Source organism: Watersipora subatra, chromosome 9 (genome assembly GCF_963576615.1).
Source record: "Watersipora subatra chromosome 9, tzWatSuba1.1, whole genome shotgun sequence".
In the NCBI taxonomy this organism is placed as follows: Eukaryota; Metazoa; Bryozoa; class Gymnolaemata; order Cheilostomatida; family Watersiporidae; genus Watersipora; species Watersipora subatra.
In genome coordinates this window covers 60931605-60955522 of record NC_088716.1, presented here as the reverse complement: position 1 = coordinate 60955522, position 23918 = coordinate 60931605, and the positions used below count along the sequence as shown (strand labels likewise).

The 23918-nt window shown below is 35.9% G+C and overlaps 2 protein-coding genes across 2 annotated transcripts; one reads left to right on the top strand and one right to left on the bottom strand.

Moving 5' to 3' along the window:
* Positions 1-2217: 2217 nt before the first annotated feature.
* Positions 2218-7377, top strand: LOC137405317 (Y+L amino acid transporter 2-like). The gene is made up of 3 exons (XM_068091545.1): positions 2218-2395; positions 6241-6449; positions 7207-7377. Exons 1-3 carry the CDS (start codon positions 2218-2220, stop codon positions 7375-7377), a joined length of 558 nt encoding a protein of 185 aa, XP_067947646.1.
* A 2505-nt stretch (positions 7378-9882) lies between these two features.
* On the bottom strand, positions 9883-23449 carry LOC137404157 (b(0,+)-type amino acid transporter 1-like). The gene is made up of 8 exons (XM_068090313.1): positions 23370-23449; positions 22254-22483; positions 20795-21045; positions 19082-19274; positions 16163-16371; positions 11521-11677; positions 10789-10987; positions 9883-10429 (listed from the first exon to the last, which is right to left on the bottom strand). Exons 2-8 carry the CDS (start codon positions 22441-22443, stop codon positions 10171-10173), a joined length of 1458 nt encoding a protein of 485 aa, XP_067946414.1. The 5' UTR covers positions 22444-22483; positions 23370-23449; the 3' UTR covers positions 9883-10170.
* Positions 23450-23918: the final 469 nt, after the last annotated feature.

The following is a 23918-nucleotide window of genomic DNA, read 5'->3' as shown; positions in this document are numbered from 1 at the left end:
AGTCGCCAACTAGCAAACTTTTTTCAATACCGCTACAATCCTCCAAAAAATTTAAAAAATCGGGATCGATGCAAGTTGGAGGCTTGTAGATACAAAACATTAAAAGCTTTTGCTCTGTGAATTCAATCGCTACTGCTTCTGTATCACAATTTAAAGAAACTGCTCTATGAGAGATTCCATTTCTGACAGCAATCAACACACCACCTCCATGAAGGTTTCGATCTCTTCGGTGAACAGTAAAATATTGACTATCAAAAAGTTCACTAGAATAGACCACGCTGTCCAGATGAGTTTCAGTAAAACATAAAACATCATACTCCATCGAAAGGTCCGATATATCGGCGGCTTTGCCCCTTATTGATCTAATGTTGGTGTAGAAAATTTGAAAACAGTTTTTAGTTTCCCCTGGTCCAACACCTCCACAACTTCCCAGTTTTTTATTTTGAATGTCTTTTCCTGTGATTGTTGCCTAATTGCCTTCAACTTATCTACCAAAGCTCTCTCAGTTTTTCGTTCTTCCTGAGTTAAGTCAAGTTTCCCAAATACCCCTCCTGGCTTTATGGAGTTTAGCCTCCTCAAAAATGTCCATTTGTCTTCCTCACTTGGGAAGGAGACTTTTATTGGTCGATTATACTTGCTACTGTTTTGTGGCTTGCCACCAAGTCTCATGGCCGATTGAAATGTTTTGTCTAGTGACAGTTCATCTAAAAGTTTGTTCATCAGTGTTTCCACTGAATCACTGTGATCTTCCTTTACATTGAATACAATCGCATTAACCTTTCTATTCTGAACTTCTTGTTTGTTAACAGTGTTTTCTACCCTCTTCGCTATTTCATTGATTTGCTGAGTGGATTTCACCACTTCAGCGAAACTATTTGTTTGGACTCCAAGAATCTTTTCATCAAAGGAAGCAATAGTTTGTTCCTGATGATTCACTTTTTTTTCAATGTTTGCTACCATGGTCTTAATCTCTAATAAAGTGTCCTCATTGTGAGCTAACTTTGTTGCAGCTGCACTCGATTTAAAATTAGTATTCCTACATGTCTTGCATACATACAATACTGCATCCGATTGGCTGCGATGCATTTCTGCATACAGCTTAGCTGACACTCGATCATCACATTCAAGGTGGCACCAAAGGTCACAAAAATCACACAGCAATGCTTTTTGACTGGGGAGCACAGTAGTCTTGCAGCCAGCCAAACACACTGATTTAGCAACACTGCCATTACTAGAACGAGGAGAGTTGCATGGAGAATCTCGACCATTCTGGGAAACTGAGCCCCTACTACTAGTCCTCTCAGAAAGATGTCTTCTTAAAAAGCTCAGAAAGATGTCTTCTTTCTGAGCTTTTTAACTGCATACAAGTTTTGCCTGTTTTAATTTTAAAACGTTTTGTCAGTCACATCAGCTAAAACAAAGCAAATCTCAAAAAATAGAAAAATGTTGATACTTGCCAATAAAATTTTTTAAAACTTCACGTGAGAGGCCCGGCTGAGGCCCTACATAAGAGAAACCTGTTGGGAGCTTACAGCACCCCCCTCCTTCTCCACACCCAGATGTTCATAACTAGTCGTCTAACATTAGCCCCCCAACTTGCAACCAGTGAATACAGGCCTGTGTAGAACATAGCTATTTAATTTCGAATTTTCGCTAGTTCGTTATGATAGTTTAGTTTCGCGCATGAATTTTTCGCGTGATGATGACTCCGCGAAAACGCGAAAGTTAGATGCCGCGAATACTTAAGTGTCCTAGGGTACAAAACAACATGCGATTTTTGTTTTGTATGTGCGTGGCGAAAATCCTTGCGCTCGTGACCCGGCTAGCCCGTGCTATTCATCGTATCGCAGTAAAAATCAATTTTCACCAAACTTTTAGAAAAGTCGTTGACGAAAATATTTTGCCGATGGTGGTAATAACGACGCTTATGAATTACGAAAAGATGAAGTTTACCTCTATGGCTTTGAATAAAGTGATTTTCTAAAGCGATAACAACCGTTTCGGTAGCCATTGGGCATAAAAACAGTTCGAATTAACAGTGTTGAGTTCGAGTTATCTATAGCAATTTATCATTACGTGGGAACGGACCAAAGGAAATGTTCGAATTAACCATGTGTTCGAGCTATCCGTGGACGAGTTATCCATGTTTGACTGTATTAAACTCTAGCATGCTGAGCTTAACCAAATAACATTGACTTTTAGCCATATTTGGTGAAGATGCTAGCAATAGCTCTGGTCATCTTCACATTCTACATCAACACATCTACAAAACTTGTGCAGAAAATAGTCAAGGTCACCCTAGTTGTGAAGGTACTCACAATGCTGTCTATTGTGGTCGGAGGATTCTACTGGATGGCCAAGGAAGGAACTAGTGAATTGGCGCAGCCATTCAAAGGTAAAAACTGATCAAAATGTGTGACAATCATGTCTGCTGTAGAATTTGTATAACACCTCTGCAGATACTAGGCTAATGCCAGTTCGATTATCAATTGTTTAGACAAATATTTTACCTGGTTATACTTGTTCAGCTAGCTAAAATAAAAACATGGTCTTTTAAAAAAACCAAAAGCTCAAGATGTTTAAATTAAAATTTCAAAGCGTGTTACTTTCTACAATCCCTTTCATCTTGTTTTCGTTGGATTTTTAGTGGACCACTAACTAGGGGACTTGTTAAAAAATCCTTTTTAAAATCACTACATTGTTTTTAATGACGGTCATAAGAGAAACAATCTACATGTATATATGTATATAAATATCAGTCTGGGTGTTGTGAGTATAACAGCTATAGATATTAACATCTAGCAACAAAAAATCCACACAAAATGCACATACTTATTACAACTGCTAATCTTTAATGCTGATTGGTTGAAATCGCACGCTTCATGCTTCAGCCAGCTTACTTTAAAATAATTATTGCACGAGAGGTCATGAAACAACAGTTTTTCCTAGTGCTGACTCAAGTTATTATAACAGCCTGTATTATAGTAAAGATTTAGACTAGTTCACGATCCTTTTGAGGTCGACTTGCAACAAAATTCCCATTACAGTTACAGTGTAATCCTTGGTTCTCGAACGCAATCCGTTCCAGAAAGTTGTTCGAAAACCGAGTTGTTCGAGATCCGAAACAAGTTTTCCCATTAAAATTAATGTATGTAAATTTTAATTCGTTCCAAGTCGATTTAGCAACTTCGGTAAAGTATTTTTCAACATTTATACCATAAACTCTACTGTATACTGCATACTATAAATAAATGGGTAGATATAGATCATGTTTAATTTTAATAAAAGACTTTCTATCTATGAGGATGAAAAAAAAAAACAAAAAGTAAACATTTCATAATTATGCTCTTAAAACATCGAAAACATTAAAGGTTACGATACAATACCAAAAATTGCAGAAATTGAAAATGAAACAGCAAAAAATGCAACAGATCAGTTACATCAAAAATCATGTGATAAAAAATAGAAACTGCAATGGCACGTTTATTTCACATCTTTGAAGAAGAATCCTCCTTCAAAATAATTTAGGGTAACTCGACTGGAGGAGTTGTGTCCCTAGAAAATCTCTATGGTAGAGGCAATGTCCTCCCAGATGGCTCCTTTTTGAAAAAAATTTATGAAGCGAAACTTCTCCCTTTGTTTGAGAACCTTCCGGAAGTGGCTCAGAGCAACGTCGTTAAATGTATAAACATGCTGTTTTTGAAGCTGTTCGGAATGTTTAATTCAAATGTGCATGCTCCAGTTTGGTTGATGACCGAATTTATGTTCGAAATCCGAGACGAACAAACCTCAAATTTTTTGGTCGAAAACCGAGTTGGTTGAGAACCGAAGCGTTCGAGAACCGAGGTTCCACTGTATTTGGTATCAAAAGGTTCACCATGTCTTACTCTGCTGGGTAGTAGGTGCAAAATATGTGGAAATGTAATTACAAGCTCTTAAAAGCTCAAAAATGAATAGTTAATCGCAGCCATCACTAAAACACTGTAGGTTGCAATCCCTTTATTTCGATGGTGTACTCAACTCAACGTGGTTATTGTTTTGACACGTGATGTTATCACGTGAAATTAAAGGCCAATAAAAGGCTCAATATAAAACGCCTCGTAGCACTAGTTTATGAAAAAAACTTCGGGCTCTACCGGAAAGCCCGTCTTCGTCTTTTTCCGTCTTCGCTGTACTAGAGCTAATTTGTTTTAGGTAAAACAGTATCAAGATTAATTTTTTTCGAAGTTAAAATTTGGCGATTTTGTCTCAGTTCACTGTCATTCATTGTTGTATAACTGTTCATAAATAAATAAAAACAGTGACAAAATCTTAGTTAAAGTTTACTAAAATGCATTCAACAACTTCTTTCAAGTATGTTTTTAGTAAGCTAAATTCATATAAGTTAGATTCAGCATTTACGTTACACGTCTGTCTTGAAGGTAAGAAATCTGCACATAGAACGTTGTAATGTTACATTTTTGCAGATCATATACCCACAAATTGCACCAAAGTTATAATAGGTAACTATAGTTGCTAAGGTTAACATATTGTTTCGTTACTATTTTTAATGACGATGATATTTAACAGGCAGAGATCGCATTAGATAATTACTATGGGTTTCTATACCACTCTACATGTCTATATGATATTTTCACCTTATGATGCCAACCCTGAAACAAACTAAAATCATATAATCGTATACCAAATAATTTTTCATAGTAATCATAGCTAAACAGATTATATTCAGCCATTACTTGCTAATGATTTCACATTTACATTTAAACACATTTACAGTTTTAATTTCTTTTACTAACTTGTTTCAACAAAACACTTCTTTCATGATATGAAATTTAAAAGTTGTAGTTGTTTGAAAAAGCTGAAAACCTTTACAGCTGTTTTCTTTTTTCTCTTAATTCATTTGAACTGCTTTAAAATATTTTCTCACGATATGAAGTTTAAAGGTTAGAGTGGTAAATGTTGTATACGGTATGTTAAATAAAAATTGATTTTCTGTCCAAAGACTTTTTATTACCCGGGCAACACCTGGTAGTACAACTACATGTAGTCTATATATAAATCTCAAAGTCCATCATTTGTTGTGTCCAGCTTTAACTGTTAAAATTTTGGAAAGAAAGATCAGCTTTGTGCTGGGTTAGATCCTGAAACTCCCCATTCACCAGGTGATAATCTAACCAATTAAGCTACGGTGATGCAATGATTTCATTAAACGATATGAGTTGTTATGTCGGTTAAAATACGCATAGCGCTCTGCATTACGAAATGTCACTACAGCTTGCCCTCACGGCTCTTATTAGTAAGCTTAGCAATGCGTATAATAGCTTACTTAAATTAGTCTTTGGCAATGTGCCAGGCTAATGGCAGGCAACTACATTACCTGCCACTGTTTATAAGCTGTTTTTAATACCTGTGCAACGCCAGCCATTGCGCTAATCTATATATATAATTCTCTGTGTCCAGTTATATCTATTAAAATCTAGCAAAAGAAAAGCCGCTTCATAGAGGATTTGATCTACGTACCTCAGAGTAAACTAAACTTCTACACTACGATCTTTCAACTGACCGTTATGATGAATGATGGTGATTAAATTGGTTACAATATTTACACCTCAGGCGCTTGTGGTTATTAACTAGCACAATTTATTGTTATGTGTAACATAACGATTAGTAAGCTGGCTTCAAACACTGCTATTGTTTTAGTGGTTATTTAGACTGCTAGCTTACGAAGTAGGTTACTCAAATTCATTGGTTAATAATTTTATTACCCGGGTAACGCCAAGCATTCGGTTAGTATACACATATAGATATGTACACATGTTCGTATACGTATGTATATAAATATGCATTTACATATACATATACTATCCTTCTAGGTTTATGAGAAATTCTTGTGTAATATGAAAACTGGAATTGTGTTCTTTGATATTGCGGCTTGCCTATAGTCGTATTGCATATCGATGATTATTTTTCTTGGTTGTAACTACAGTTTTTAAACAAAATTTCATTTTTAATACATGTAATGATTTAAGAACTCAAGTGAGTTGGATGACTGCATCAGAAACTGAACACAAACTGATTGGCACTTTACTAAAGTAGATCAATTGACAACTTGGAGTTGGTGTCAGAAGAGATCAGCTAGCCGTGTCTATATAAACTAATTATGCATGGAAATACATAGAGGTATACGAAAGGTTGTATTAATAATACTGGTATGTGAATGAAGGCAGTGAATTTTTGAAGGTACGACTACAAATGGCTGGAATGTGGCCGTTTCACTCTACAATGGGCTGTTTGCTTACATGGGATGGGGCAATGTGACGACTTTAACAGAGGAAATGAAGAACTATAAGAGAAATATTCCACTCTGCATCATAATATCCGTCAGCATGGTTACAGCGCTCTATGTTCTTGTAAACATCTCTTACTACGCAGTGATTGGTCCAGACAGAGTGAGTACAGTCTCTCAGCTGCTTGCTACAGTACTTTTAGGGCTGTACATCCAGGATCTACATAAAAACCTTCTCTGCTACTTAAGCCATGCAAGCCAACTTGCAATAAATTTATGAAAGTGAAACAGATTTGGATTCTAATTCAAACCTTTCTTTATTCTACCAAAGAAGAATGATTGAATTTTATCTAGATTATATACTGCTTATACAAGGACGAAATTTTTGTGAGCCAAAATTACAAACTTGTTAATAATGTGTAGGGAACAAGCAATGTCAGGTTGGATGATGTTGTGAGGGGAGAAAACGGAGTTGATCAGATAGAGCTTTTATTGCTTCCCTGTTGGATGAAATCAGGTCGATACTATTGGCCAATTAGGGTCACTCACAATATAGCTTGTGTTATCGGTGAGCCTGATGATACGGGCAGAGACCACCCAACCGCCACCAATGCTTTGTTCTGGGTTTTGTTGGAGATTTATCCTCATGTGCATTAAGCATTAATCTTTTCTTAGACAAGGGAGGATAAATTTGATAGCGCCTGACTGCAGTTTTTTAATGCCGCATCTAAACGTAGATTAAAAACAAAATTGACGATGTTCCCATTTCTAAGTTAAATGAATGCAGAAATCATCCCAATAAATATCATAATTTATTTGAGCTTAGAATCGAACACCAATCTGAACAATTCTCGTAGTGTTTATAAAATACCCAGACACTCAAGGATTGTCTGTCCAAATATTTTTGTCCTACATTATAGGTGATTGCTAGTGATGTAGTTGTCTTGGAATGGGGAAAAGTTCTCTTTGGAGAATGGGGAATTATCTTCTCCTTCCTTGTTTCTCTATCAGCTTTAGGAGCAGGCTTATCTTTGCTTTATGCTCTGCCATGCCAGATGTGCTGCCTTGCGAGAGAAGGTTTGCTTTCATAAGTAAATAAATTGTTAACTACATAACAAGGCTATAGAAAGAGATTTGTCTATTCGGAGTTATCCTCATTTGATTTCCAAGAGGAAAGTTTATATATATATATATATATATATATATATATATACAGATAATGGTTGAGACTTCACTGATATAGTGCTGAAAGATACGTAAAGATAAGTAAAATTAACCTATTCCACACTCTAGTTAGTTATATATATATATATATATATATATATATATATATATATATATATATATATATATATATATATATATATATATATATATATATATATACTTATGCTACAGACAGTACTGTTTCAGCTAGTGAAGCCTCATCAGTGCAGCTCAGAGCTGAGGCAAGGGACACAAATCCCATTATATATATATTCCTCAGGCTGTAGACTACTTAGTCTACAGCTATGCTATGAATATATATATACACATATATATATATAAATATATATACATATATATATATCTCTCTCAGTGTTTGGCTTTTGTTTTTTGTCGTCTCTGTGTTCCATTATAGCAATTCCAGTCTGGCAATGAAAAATCTACTTCACAGAGGATTTGATCTCGAAACCTCGAGATCAAACATCGTATAATATAGTGGTCTATAGCACTAGTCTTCAGAACAGCGACATAGACCACAACACTACAATCGTTCAACTAACTGTAGTGATGAATGGTTGTCTAGACATTCATTGCATCAGTTAAAATACTTGTATTTGAAGCGCTTGGGGTTATTAACTAAGACAGATAACTGTTATGCTTAACAATTATTACGCTGGCTTCAAACGCCGATATTGTTTTAGTAAAGATTTAGACTCACACACTAGAAACACTTTGATGTTACACGACTCCCACAGTATATGCACTTTAGTGTCAACCATCTCACATGCTATAAACACTTTGATGTCAATCAGCTCACACACTATAAACGTTCTGATGTTAATCAGCTCACACACTATATACACTTTGATGTTAATCAGCTCACACACTATTAACAATTTGATGTTAATCAGCTCACATACTATAAACACTTTCACGTTAATTGGCTCACATGCTATAAACACTCTGATGGCAATCAGCTCACACATTATTAACACTTTGATGCTAATCAGCTCACACACTATAAACACTTTGATGTCAACCAGCTCACACACTATAAACACTTTGATGTCAATCAGCTCACACACTATAAACACTTTGATGTCAACCAGCTCACACACTATAAACACTTTGATGGCAATCAGTTCCCACACTATAAACCTAGTATTTTCAATTAAAGCTAGTTTCTTTTTAGCAACTAAACAAGTGGCAGTTGTGATTCTACTGTTTTGCGTTTGCCAGTAATGATGGTGACAATAATGGTAATGACTAGCAGCGTGACAAGAAAGTCTGGACACTGATGGTAGCAATGGCACTGGCAATAATTACAATAAAACATTGATTTATTTTCACCTCTATATTCTTTTCAGTGTAAATTTTGGGCTAATATTTTTCTCCACAATAACATCAATGATTAACATTCAGTGTCCAATATTTTTCACAACACCTTATTTTTGTGAGCCAAAGCAAAGAAGCTGGTATAAATTTAGGATGAATCCTAACGTTAACAAAGTATATGTAAATTAAGTTGTTTAATTAAAATTAAAGTTATTTAAATACTGTATATAATTATTTAAAACACCTATAATGGCTTATTAGCCCCGAAATAGATCGATAAAAATATGTTGCAATCTGTAAAAACTATTCACTTCAATATGCAATCGAAAAGTATGAAGCAATTAACAGAATGGATTACCTTTGTACTAGATATCAAGATTTGGCTGTATAAATATTTTTATATGAAAGTCTGGTTTTGGCCATGTCCCTCTCAATGACATTTTGAACAAGTTTTTTGTCAAACTAATAGAATCAAATTTGCAAAGTCTAAACCTTAATGGTAATAAGAATCATGGCTGTCCCATCCTATCTGTCCCGACCCATCTGTCAAGTCCCATTTGTTTTGTCCCATCTGTCCCATCCCATCCGTCCCACCCCATCCGTCCCATCCCATCTGTCCTGTTTGCCCTAAGCCACAGTAATAGCGTTACGAGAAAAAGTAATGCACCGGGCTGAACGCATACTTACAGTTGCTGTGAGATATTCTGATTATAAGGCACACACACTACTACCGCATTCTCGATCACCTATTCATTTCTGAAAATAATTGTCTACATACTTATTACGCACGACCATCTGTCACAACACACGGGACTGTACAAGAGAGTGACTAGTACTGCCACTGTACTAGTCACTGTACAATAGAGTGACTAGTACTGCCACTGTACTAGTCACTGTACAATAGAGTGACTAGTACTGCCACTGTACTAGTATTTATAGCTATAATCTACATAGTTACAACATGATGTAGTTGTAAACGAGTTGCAGTGTAACTATTGAAGAAACTATAAAGCAGAAAGATGCGCATTTGAGTCCTCAACATGAAAACATAAGAGTAATGCATATTTTATTTGTTAATAATTTCCAGCATTGGGAAGAGCTAAAAAGTAATAATTGGAGTTTACAAATATGAGTAGTGTGGTTTTACTCGTTTACATAAAGATATAACTAGTGTTGATACAGAGTCACACATAGTCATTAAGTTGAGTGCTTGCAAACAAGACATTAATATCAGAAAATACTACATCATCAACAAATCGTCAGAAACAGGCTATTACAAAGTATATTTGTACAAACATCTTTGGGCAGTGAATAACAAATACAAACATCTATTTTTCTATTGGTCACATAAACTTGTCTATGACAGCAACTCCCATAAGTCTCTGTACAAACAAGGTCACTCTATCAAAACAGGAAACTCTCGAGTTAAACTTGATGAATACAATGTAGATGACAAAGAAGATGACAGCCAATAGGATTCCATACAAATGATACCAGTTGGGGTTGTTGATTATCGGAACAACAGCCAAGTATACATAGACTAAGGTCATCAATATCGGCAGAATCAGGGGCACTCGAAATCTCTCCTCATTGTCATTGTGTCTACAACATTATGTTATTCATATAATTTAGTTTATAGTTTCAGGGTAACTTACAAGATGGTGATTAAGAAATATTTTTCCTCTCTCTTTTATTGTCTCCTCATTGTCTCTACATTTTGGATACTCGCTATATACACAGAGCATTTATCAGTCGTGACAGTAAGTCAACTCTAACTTTTAACCTTATGTAATGTTCTTGTAGAAACAATGTCTTTTGAGTCTTCAACTGGTAGTTGTCTGCTCTCTAATCAAGTGTCATTTATTTAGACACAATGCTTAGTCAACTCTGTTTGTCACAACTCTAACCTCTTCTACCATCCTGCTGCTAGGAGTAATATCTGTTAAAGTTTGCTCACGTACTTCTGCAACTTGAGTTTAACCAGTGAGAACATGGCCATGACCTTGACAAATCCACCAACAAATGAGAGAAAGTTGAGCATGGCGACGATGCCTTCACCAACTAAACAGAAGATAATGGCCAGAATGGTTTGGTTCACCATGGCTATTACCGGGATGCTTTCCTTTACATCTACCATCGCTAGCAGCTGGATTGTGTGACCTGAAATTTACAAAAAACAGTTTGGAGTTCAAGTTTTGCAACCGTCTTTAGGACTTTCATATGAGTTAATCGTGATGCTACAGAGGCTTTATTAATCCAAAGTTAAATCTTGTGACCTTTGATCAACTGACAAAAAGTATCTATTACCAATCTTATGATCAATAACTAGTTTTCAACAAATAATAAAAAAGCTAACCAGTTACAAAAAAGAATAAAAAAAAGTAAACGGAGTGAACAGCATCAAGCTGGAAGATGATGAGCTAATCACCAAAATCAAATATTATTAGCTAACCAATCAGAATTGAAGCCAAAAAACCGCTACTGGTGATCATGGAGAATAAAAAACACTCAGCCAATAGGAGTACAGTTAAATATGTTTGAAAAAGGTGTTGCTAAACTTACAAGAATGATAACTGATGGAAGTATATTATAAATAGCACATCTGAATGAATGGTGATTTGATGGTTTTATTTATCTTAGTTAAACTGTCTTGGAGACAAAGTGTCTCTAGTGTTTGGTGATTTAAAGATTACCTTCTCTTGCAACGCAGCACATTTGCCGTGTCATTCCATAGAGTCCGGAGAAACCTGCTCCTAAAGCTGAGAGGGAAACGAAAAAGGAAAGCAAAACTCCCCATTCTCCAAAGAGAGCTCTTCCCCATTCCAAAACAACCACATTGCTGGAAAGTACCTGTAACAGAAAGGTAGTGACACTCAGTAGAGTAATTCACTGTAGCTGCTACAGCAAATTTTCTAATCTTCATCCAAGCGCTGTAACCATGGCACAGACATCCAGTTAAGCCTATTGGCCCAGTAAATTCATTGGGTGATGCACAGATAACAAAAAGGTTTTTGCATAGAAAATTTATTATTAATCAACAAATACAACATTTACAATTCTAACTTCTAAATGAAGGTATTTTGTTATTGTTGTTAGTGCTATAAGTTTAATTAGGCTTATGCTATATCTATATGGATATGTAGAATCTCAGGGTTTGTTGTTTGTTGTTTGTCTCACGTATGGTCAGTTATGGCGTTAAATCTTTAGCAACAAAAAATGCACTTCACGTGAGGTTTGAATTCAAAACTGCAAGTCTGTAGACAGGCATGCTACAGCAGTAGGCTATGCCAGTCACATTGATATAAAATGGATTAACACACTACAGTTATTACACTTAAAAATCTTGAATGGTGATTGGTTGAAAGGCTCACACTTCAGCTAGCGTGCTTAAAGGTTGACTTGCAAAAAAATTCACTTTACAGTTATTTGATATCAAAAGATTCACCATGTCTTACTCTGTTGTGTTGTAGGTGCAAAATATATGGGAATGTGATTAAAAGCTCTTAAAAGCTAAAAAACGAACAGTTAATGGCAGCCACACAAGACCGCCGTAGTTTGGATTCTCTTTCCAATACGGCTCAAATGGGACGTAGTTGTTACAGGATGGTTTCTGTTTACACTTTCATGCAACCTCATTTGTCGAAATATTTTCACAAATACACTTCACGCATTCAATAAAACCATGTCTATTGTTCTTACGCGTCTGTTTTATCGTCATTGTAATGCTGTCATTTTTAGCACTGACATCTTATAACCTACCATAAAAATTTGTTGAACTTTTTAACCTTAGCTCGAAGGAGTACAGATCATTGTCTGATAATCATGACGAGCGTGTTGGTCACCTGTGATAATCGAAAAGTGCTGCAAAAATTATTTGCGAAGTATTGGGTCACATGATCAGATTACGACTTGACGATTAGACCAAACCGAAACAAAACTGTAAAGTAGCGAGCATCTATATTTGATACAGGGTCTTCGGTAAAGTCCGAAGTGTTTGTCATAAACTAGTGCTACAATAAGTTTATATTGAGCTTTTCATTGGCCTTTCAATTCACGGGAGAACATCACGTGGCAAGACAATAACCAAACTGTAATGACTACGTCAGAGAATTAAACTGATTCCAATCTACGGCGGCTTTTCGTTTTTGAGCTTTTAAGAGCTTGTAATAACATTTCCACATATTTGGCACCTACAACACAACAGAGTAAGACATGGTGAATCTTATGATACCAAATAACTGTAATGTTAATTTTGTTGCAGGTCAACCTTTAAAGAGCATGATGTAATACGTGTTTCTACCTGCTGGCTTAAGTTATGATAATAGCTCTTATTTAAGAGCTTATTTAAGAGCTTACGTTACTCGAGTTCATTAGGTAAAGAAACTTAACCAATTAAAACGAAATTTTCTGTGCAGAAACCGATTTATTACTTGTTGGAAGCTGTACATTCAGCTAATACACACATATTTATAGCATTTTGGGTAAGTCTGAGCACATATTTTTCTTCTAGTAAGTTCAAGTGCGCTAGATGATGTGTGAAGTGTGCATATTTCAACCCCTCGCCATTAAAGATTGGCAGGTGTAACAAGTATATCCACAATTCTTCCATAGTATGGTAAGTGGGTCGCGTGATGTAGTGGTTAAAACACCTGTCTGCAAAACCAGTGTTTCTGAGTGCAATCACATTGCGACGCGAGTTTTTCATTCCTATAACTTAATCGTTATAACCGGACATACGACAAACCAACAAACACTTCGATTGATATTCATAGATGACCTAGGATAATCTCACGACCAAACAAAAGTGAAGCGATTGATTGGGAAATTTATGATAAATGCACATGTGCACACAACTCCTGAAAAATTATCCGTTAACGGCCGTCACCAAACCCTTGCAACGAAATCCTATCCACAAATTTAACTATGTTTCAGTAAAGTCGTTTAAGTATAATAATGATACAAAACGCATACAAAAATACAGTCAAACATGGATAACTCGGCCACGGATAGCTCGAAAACATGGTTAATTCGAACGGTTTCTTTGGTCCGTTCCCACGTAATGATAAATTGCTATAGATAACTCGAACTCAACACTGTTAATTCGAACTGTTTTTTTGCCCAACGGCTACCGAAACGGTTGTTATCGCTTTAGAAAATCACTTTATTCAAAGCCATAGAGGTAAACCTCATCTTTTCGTAATTCATAAGCGTTGTTATTACCACCATCGGCAAAATAATTTTGTCAACGACTTTTCTAAAGGTTTGGTCAAATTTGATTTATACTGCTATACGATTAATAGCATGGGCTTGCCGGGTCACGCGCGCAAGGATTTTCGCCACGCACATACAAAACAAAAACAGCATGTAGTTTTGTATGTGCGTGGCGAAAATCCTTGAGTGCGTGACCCGGCTAGCCCGTGACGAATAGTTTTCCGACGTTGATTCCGTGTTGAATCAACGTCGGAGTGTTGAATGTTTAAAACGTCTTAAAATTGTTTTTATTAAACGTATACGTTGTCATAGCTAAAAAACTATTCATCGTTTGACCTAAACACAGAATACGTGTGTACATTCAATAACTATCCATTCAAAAAGCGTGAGTGATATACAATGTACCGTTAAACCTCGTAAAACTTTTAATTGAACTGCCTCGGAGTGTTGCTCTTAACGAATCCCAGGTAAAGTAAGGGATTTTTCTTTGGTAACTTTTTCTTGAAGTTGCATAAACTTCAAGAAAACTCGGCAAAATTGATCGTGGGTAAAACGCTCAAAAGAAAAAGATGTTTTTTCTTTTGAGCATTTCAACAACGATCAAGTTTTGCCAATGTCAATCTAAAAAAATGTCCTGGCAATAACATCACCTCAAACAACAAACCAATCTCAAGTGATAGAAAAATCTCTATACTTTTTGATAAAAACGTTTTAAACTTTACATTAGAAGCATTTAATTCGAAACAAGCCATTTGTGCTTTTGATTTATATTATAGTTTGCATATGTACATGTATCTACTAATAAATAAGTAAATACATGGACTTGTGACAGTGCTCTGATAACTTGAATGCTCTGATAATTCGAACACTTTTGCTCGGTCCCTTGAAGTTCGAGTTATCCATGTTTGACTGTATTTAAATATGTTACCAAGTCTTTGAAAGGTTACCGCAAATTCCTAAAACTAACCCATCTGATCGGATTATACACAAATAGACAGATTAATTTGGACGAAAATTGCCACAAAACACTTGAAAAGCTTGGCTTAATAAAAGTTAAGACCGAACATCGAAACGCCGAACGACAGAGAAAAGAACGATAAAGTCTTGCGCATTTCACGAAAAAATAACGTGCTCATTTTACCGGTATATAGCATTGTCGAATTGCCGAAGGTTTTGGCAACTAACATAGGAGTACAAAAATCGTTTCATTTTTGCCGATTTCAATTTTTTTCATTTTCATTTGCCGACACATTTGAATACTTTCGTATTCTAACTGATGTCCAACGCAATGTATAGCAAATGACGATGATATTTTTAACGGATCTTATGAGATTATTACAATAATTAATTATAAGTTTGGATGACTACAGAACAATGACTAGGTGGTATAGATTTTTTAAAAATCTAACGCAGTGTAAGTAAAGGGATATTCGATGATATTTCTTCTAACGGTTCTAATGAGATTATTACAATAATTAATTATAAGTTTGGATGACTACAGAACAATGACTACGTAGTACAGATTGTCTAAAAATCTATATAAATATCACAACTCCGTGATATTGTTAGCTATGACGTTTTGAAATGTAAACCAAGTTGTGCATTGGTTTTATATTATTAGGCCTACTATATTAATAATATTGGTTGTTCTAATAATATCAGTGCATTTCACTTCTAATATTGGCCAATATTGCATTTCTCTTTTTGCAGGAGGAAAGATATAAACATATAATCTTTTCCTTTCATTATTGCTATTTGTTGTATATAATAACACCCACACCCAGTACATTACAGCTACCATTGCAGTTATCCTATTTGACTGCTAATATTGCATTTCTCAACCATCAGTACCCTTTCTTTTTTTTCTAATATCACTTCGGTCATGGGCTGTATGACAGTGGAATTTTCTAGTATAGATATAGAAATGAGACTTGCTGTTGAATATCCTTCTATAAGCATTAAAACTATTTATCAAACTAAGATTATTTGCCCTTGCCCGTAGAAAAGCTGCAGATAGACACTCTCACGCAATCTGAACCAATCACTGCATGGTAAGAAATAATCATTATAAAATGGAACCTCTACACTACAAGTAGCAATAGCTTACTGATAGGCTGTACTCACTCTGTCTGGACCAATCACAGCATAGTAGGAGATGTTGATGAGAACATAGAGTGCTGTGACCATGCTGACGGATATGATGATGCTGAGTGGAATATTCCTTTTATAATTTTTAACTTCTTCTGTTAAATTTGTCACATTGTCCCATCCCATGTAAGCAAACAGCCCACTGTAGAATGCGACAGCCACATTCCAGCCATTTGTAGTAGTACCTTTAATAGTTCATTGATTCGATACATCTATGATTAAGAAACTTGAAGCTCAAAATAGTTGGACTAGCATCCCGTCAGCAAGTTTGTCACATTCAATTCCTTTGGTCTGTTGTTTTATGAGCACTGCATGTTCCTAATTTTTAGATATGCAGTTATTAGCAGAGGTCAAGGTTGGTTTAAGGATGCAAGCTTGGCATGTTAAGAGTATGTAAAAATACCACCACGATTCAAGTATGTCATATAGGAAAGCTTATCAGTAATCCTGTTTGCTTGTCATTTGTAGTCTTTTGACTCATTTCATCAGGAGATATTCAGATGTGCTCATACTAAGTGTTCATTGTTACAACGTTGTGGTGATTAAATAGGTAGCTATCATCTAGATATAGCCTGGTAGTCTCATACATTGTATTTATGTAAAAGCAGTTCAACTATCCTCATGTTAGGGTTTCGTATGAGCACAACGATAACACTCACACACTGATCAATTTGAATATAAGTTTTACTATGTTCATTCATATTTATGCTCTAAGGAGAGTTTTTCAAGTTTACAGACTATGAAAAGGAGCTTCATAGAGTTTCTTGTCAATAAGATTAGTAACAGTGGGTATTGTAAGGTCCACAAACTAAATATACCTTAGGTTCTGCTGTCAGAAAATGTGTAACTGCAAAATAGACATGTTGAGCCAACTTACTTATAAAAAACTACACAATACCTTCAACCTTTGCCGATGTGCTGTTTGAATATTCTATTACATTTATGAAGTAAACATGAAAGTAAGCATGAGGAAAAGTAAACATGAGGGAAAGCAGGCATGAGGGAAAGTAGATATGAGGGAAAGTAGGCATGAGGGAAAGTAGATATGAAGGAAAGTAGGCATGAGGGAAAGTAGACATGAGGGAAAGTAAACATGAGGGAAAGTAGACATGAGGGAAAGTAGACATGAGGGAAAGTAGGCATGAGGGAAAGTAAACACCAGGGAAAGTAGACATGAGGGAAAGTAGACATGAGGGAAAGTAGACATGAGGGAAAGTAGACATGAGAGAAAGTAGACATGAAGGAAAGTAGACATGAGGGAAAGTAGACATGAGGGAAAGTAAACATGAGGGAAAGTAGACATGAGGGAAAGTAGGCATGAGGGAAAGTAGACATGAGGGAAAGTAGACATGAGGGAAGTAGGCATGAGGGAAAGTAAACACGAGGGAAAGTAGACATGAGGGAAAGTAGACATGAGGGAAAGTAGACATGAGGAAAAGTAAACATGAGGGAAAGTAAACATGAGGGACAGTAAACATGAGGGAAAGTAGACATGAGAGAAAGTAGACATGAGGGAAAGTAGGCATGAGGAAAAGTAGACATGAGGGAAAGTAGACATGAGGAAAAGTAGGCATGAGAGAAAGTAGACATGAGGGAAAGTAAATATGAGGGAAAGTAAACATGAGGGAAAGTAGACATGAGGGAAAGTAGACATGAGGGAAAGTAGGCATGAGGGAAAGTAGACATGAGGGAAAGTAGACATGAGGGAAAGTAGGCATGAGGGAAAGTAGGCATGAGGGAAAGTAAACATGAGGGAAAGTAGACATGAGAGAAACTAAACATGAGGGAAAATAAACATGAGGGAAAATAAACATGAGGGAAAATAAACAGGAAAGAAAGTAAACATGAAGGGAAGTAAATATGAGAGAGAGTAAAAATCGGGGGAAGTCAGCATTGGTTTTTTGGCTTTGCTTAGATTTGAGCGAAGACTAACAGTGGTTGATAGACTAACAGTGGTTGATAGACTAACAGTGGTTGATAGACTAACAGTGGTTGATAGACTAACAGTGGTTGATAGCCTAACAGTGGTTGATAGACTAACAGTGGTTGATAGACTAACAGTGGTTGATAGACTAACAGTGGTTGATAGACTAACAGTGGTTGATAGACTAACAGTGGTTGATAGCCTAACAGTGGTTGATAGACTAACAGTGGTTGATAGACTAACAGTGGTTGATAGACTAACAGTGGTTGATAGACTAACAGTGGTTGATAGACTAACAGTGGTTGATAGACTAACAGTGGTTGATAGCCTAACAGTGGTTGATAGACTAACAGTGGTTGATAGACTAACAGTGGTTGATAGCCTAACAGTGGTTGATAGACTAACAGTGGTTGATAGACTAACAGTGGTTGATAGACTAACAGTGGTTGATAGCCTAACAGTGGTTGATAGACTAACAGTGGTTGATAGACTAACAGTGGTTGATAGACTAACAGTGGTTGATAGACTAACAGTGGTTGATAGACTAACAGTGGTTGATAGACTAACAGTGGTTGATAGCCTAACAGTGGTTGATAGACTAACAGTGGTTGATAGACTAACAGTGGTTGATAGCCTAACAGTGGTTGATAGACTAACAGTGGTTGATAGACTAACAGTGGTTGATAGACTAACAGTGGTTGATAGACTAACAGTGGTTGATAGACTAACAGTGGTTGATAGCCTAACAGTGGTTGATAGACTAACAGTGGTTGATAGACTAACAGTGGTTGATAGACTAACAGTGGTTGATAGACTAACAGTGGTTGATAGCCTGTAAAGATAGCCTGTAAAGAAAAGTGGTAGTTAAAAAATAAAATACACAACTATGAAATATTGATGGGTCCAGCTAGTATCTATAAATACATTTTTCAACTCAAGCATAAGCTTTCTCCGTGAGTAGTTATTTCTACCTTGAAATGGCTGAGTCAATTTGCTAGTTCCTTCTTTGGCCATCCAGTAAAAGGCTCCAAGCACTATGGCCAGCATCGTAATCACCTTGACAACCAGGGTGACCTTGACTATCTTCTGCACTAGGTTAGTAGATGTGTTGATGTAGAAGATTAGGATCATGAGAGCTATCGCTAGCATCTTTACCAGGTATGGCTAAAAGTATCACAGACTCTTGAGGCATTTAAGGGATTGATTATGAAGATCTGCTGTCTGAAAAGCAACCGTGACCTATTGGTCTAGAACTCCTGAGCTGCAAACAACAGGTTTGGGTTCAATTCCCAAAAAGGATCACTGGTGGTGACAGAAATGACATCAGATCTTAAATTGCTCTTTGCATGGTCATGTCTCCAGGCACCGAGGTTTTCTTGCTACTTGACTCAGACATGTCTATCCAAGATAGGAAAGCTGTTGTTGATCAACAATGTTTTGTGTAACAACACTCATAACAACTCGTGTGAGTTGTTACGAGTGTTGTTACACAAGCAGACGAGTGTTGTTACACAAGCAGACGTCGCAACAGGCGACGTCTGCTTGCAGTAAGCTAAGCAGACGTCGTACTCCAACTTGTAAGAACTGTTCACATACATGAAGATCTGTTGAACTTATGAGTAAAGCTAAGCATGTCTGTGTTAGTGAACTACTAAGCAAGGAACTAGTCAAGCAATTTTTCCCTGAATTACATTAGGCTTAGTAGTTGATAGCCAATTGAGTGATGCTTAAAGTGCCTGTAGTTCTCAAGTTACATACGCTTTATAACTTAACAATCTGGACATAGAACGTGGAACTTTGAACATCAAAAAGTTAAAGTTGGAAGAAACGGAAGACCTCTAAAAAAGGTTAGAACAGTTATTTTCATGTAAACGTAATTAGAAATTTCAGTTGTTACTGATTCATATGTTAATGGATTTATGTATTGTTTATTGGAAAAATATACCATTATGTAATGATTTACTCGCACTTTCATTAGCTCCATACTCAGTAGATGAGAGTAAAGCTGTCCTCTAATGAACCACTTGCAGCTCTCCGCTCGATGTACTGGTTGCAAAAAAATATTCACCAAACAACCGAGTAGAATATTCTCCGAAGTAAAACCAAACACTGTCATGCCACTAAATGTTCATCATTTGCTCTATCTGCTCCTGTACAGATGTTGTTTTTCAACCATTCATTTTAATTGTAAGTTCTCCAATGCAAGTAGATTAGGGGTCAAAGTTTTTCAAATAGTGTGGTTTTCAACTTGTCTTATTTTGAGTGGAAGTTGTCAGAACTCTCTCAGGTAAGCATAAATAAGGCTTAAGGGTCAATGATTGGGTACTGTCTCAATTTCTGATTATTCTCAAGCACTTAAGTTCTGTGCCATGGGTTTCACCATAGCCATACTATTATAGTACAACCCTGAGAGCAGAGTTTTCTCTCTCTGGTCTCTGGGATGTACTATAGAAGTTTAAACACTTTTAATAGCTAAACATTTTAGTCCAGATTTAATTAGTGATATAACATTATAATATTATAACATCATAACATTATAAGAGTGGCCACTGCACTGGCTAGAACAATCACCATGGTTTTGCACTGTACCAGTTTACACCAGTTCTCTGCCCTCCTCTACCTCATATCTGATCCTGCATCAAACTAATCTTTTAACAAAATTGCTGAAAGGGTCAGTTACGTACCGGCTTAGAGCAGTCATCAAGGAATGGTGACACCATGTACTCCGCTGATATTATGGCCACAAGGGCAAAGGCTCCAGACCCGAGTGTGACCGTCAAAAGGCTAGCAACAAAAGCGGGTCCTCCTCCTATACCCCTTCTGATATATGCCCACTCTCCCCCTGACTCCTTGAGCATGGTAGCGAGCTCAGCATAGCAGACTGCAGAGGCCATGGCCACGAGTCCACATAACGTCCACACAATGAGACTCAAACCTAATAAATTGCCAAAGAAGTTGCTTATATAATAAATTTTATGGTTTAGTTTCAAACAGTCTAAAAAATTTACCAATCCATTAATGTAATAATGTAATAAAGCTTCGGTTAAATCAATTTTTAATTTTGATTGTTTTTGCAGGTACAGTATTATAGTATATTGATTTACAGTAAGACAGAATGTATTCAACTTTAAGGGTGTAAAAACTATAAGTGCAGAACTAAAACTTATATATACACACTGTTATTCAAAGCATCTTCTGCTTCAGGTATGTTTCATGCAGTGAATTGTAACTAGTCAATAGATGTTAAGATCTGATCTTTGAAAGAGTCTGGTATGAAAAAGTTACAATGTTTTTAATCATCTCTGGTCATTATCATCTGAATAAGTCTAAGTAACAAAAATTCTAAAAGCAGTAAAGAAGATCAATTGAAATATGCTTCAGGCAATAATATGATGTACCTTTGACACTCATTACAGGTGTCTCAGAATGATCACGCCATAATATACTGTATCATGACACTCGCTGCATGTGTCTCAGATTGATCTACCATAATATACTATATCAAGACTTTTACTGCAGGTGTCTCCAACTTATTACACAATAATATACCTTATCATGACACTCACTGTAAATGTCTCAGATATGCGCAATATGACATCACTTGCTGTATCAAAAGCTTATAATTTTACTGCTTTTGTGACACAGTATATCATTAGTGCTTCAGGAAGAAAATACTTTTGTTAAAACATTTTCAAAAATTTATCTAAAATGGCTATAAGCTAAACTGAACTAGCGCTTACAAATTCAGTCATCATTGTCTTGCATTATTCTCTAAAAATAGAGCGGATAACTTTGATAAAAGCGAAACTAACTATGAGTTAACTCTATGCTGATGAGTGGATTGCTCCTGTAGGTTACAATCAGTTTACACATTCTTTGAGAAGTTGTCTTAACATGTTTTACAAAATAGTTTACTTTTAAGGAAGAAAATAATTGTTGATAGTTTTGCTATCTTTTTACCAAATTGAAATATTTAATACAAGTCCAAAAAATAAAAATATATTTGTGTCACCATTTTCTTATAAAGCATTTTATTGGTTCAGCATCGTTTGCTTGATCAATCTTTTTGGCATTCCAACTCTTTGTCCCTATCAGAATAAAAATATATATTATATAACGTATAAACATCGGATAGGATCTTACCTGATGAACCTGTGAACATTAGTACCCCTTTAGGGCTGACGAAGATACCGGCTCCAACTATTTGACCAAAGTTAAGGGCCACTGCCATAAACAGCGTTATTGTTCTTATAAACTTTGGTTTCACGGTAAGGTCTGCTGCACGACTTTCTGTGGCGCTGTCAGTGTCGGCAGCATACTGTTGTTTCTCCATTTTCAATGAGGCTATTATTATTATTAATAATCCCTCTGAGCTGCTAATTAACCAACGTAACCATTTAGTTATATATAAAAAAGAAATTAAATAGTATAATAGATGCTGCTGTCTCTCAAATAGCTGATAAAAATTCAGATATCTATTTCTTATGGGTGCTATAGATAGAACTTATAGATGCTATAGATAGAACTTATAGATGCTATAGATAGAACTTATAGATTCTATAGATAGAACTTATAGATGCTATAGATAGAACTTATAGATTCTATAGATAAAACTTATAGATTCTATAGATAGAACTTATAGATGCTATAGATAGAACTTATAGATTCTATAGATAAAACTTATAGATTCTATAGATAAAACTTATAGATTCTATAGATAGAACTTATAGATGCTATAGATAGAACTTATAGATTCTATAGATAAAACTTATAGATTCTATAGATAGAACTTATAGATGCTATAGATAGAACTTATAGATTCTATAGATAAAACTTATAGATTCTATAGATAGAACTTATAGATCCTATAGATAGAATTTATAGATGCTACAAATAGAACTTATGGGTGTTATTAATGAAACTTGCAGATGCTATGAATAGAATGTTTTGATGCTATAAATTCAATTCACGGATAATTGAAAACAGAACTTGTACATATATTTATGCACTCAATTATGAGATCAGTAAATATCTAGATTTCAATGTCTAGATGTCAATGAGTCCCTGACATTATCTAATTTGAATATAATTATGCAATAATCATAAGCAAGTTCAATATATATATAAGTTCAATATTATTCACAAAGTTATACAGCGAGTAGAATCTGTAACAACTAATGAACTAATTTCCACAAAGGGAAGCTTTAGCTAATGAAGTGTATATCAATACCAAGAACATATGAGCAGCTCGAGACTTACCTAGCATATGGCAGGAGTAGAAGAAGAGTGTATCTACCGCGGTGTTGCCATGGCTTATAGCTTCTACAAAAATGAGTTAGTGCATTTACTCGGTAAATCTATTAAAGACCATGTTTTCTATTAACTTCACAAAATACTAACAGCTGTTTAGCGGCTCCAGTTATGACGAATGTCTTGTAATACTTGTCTCCAAGCTTTCAAATACAACCCAATGGCACGCTTCACGCTATGTTGCTGTGTCAGCGTGATGCCATGTCTCTGGAGAAGTGATGTAACATATGATTGAGCAAAAGGTAGCTCACTAACCAGACAGCTCCCTCTCGCACGCACACACACACAGTTGGATAGCAGCTGTCAACAGGTACCTCCAGCGTATTCCATAATGTATAGCGAAGGGTAGATGACTCATAAATGCCATGTTCTTTGTTTTGTGAGAGAGCTCGAGCGAGAATGTTTGTCATGACATGAATTACGTTTCGTTTTCACAAATATAAGAAAATATTCAAATGGACTTCAATCGAAGCCGGCACTTGAGGAGCATTGAAACTA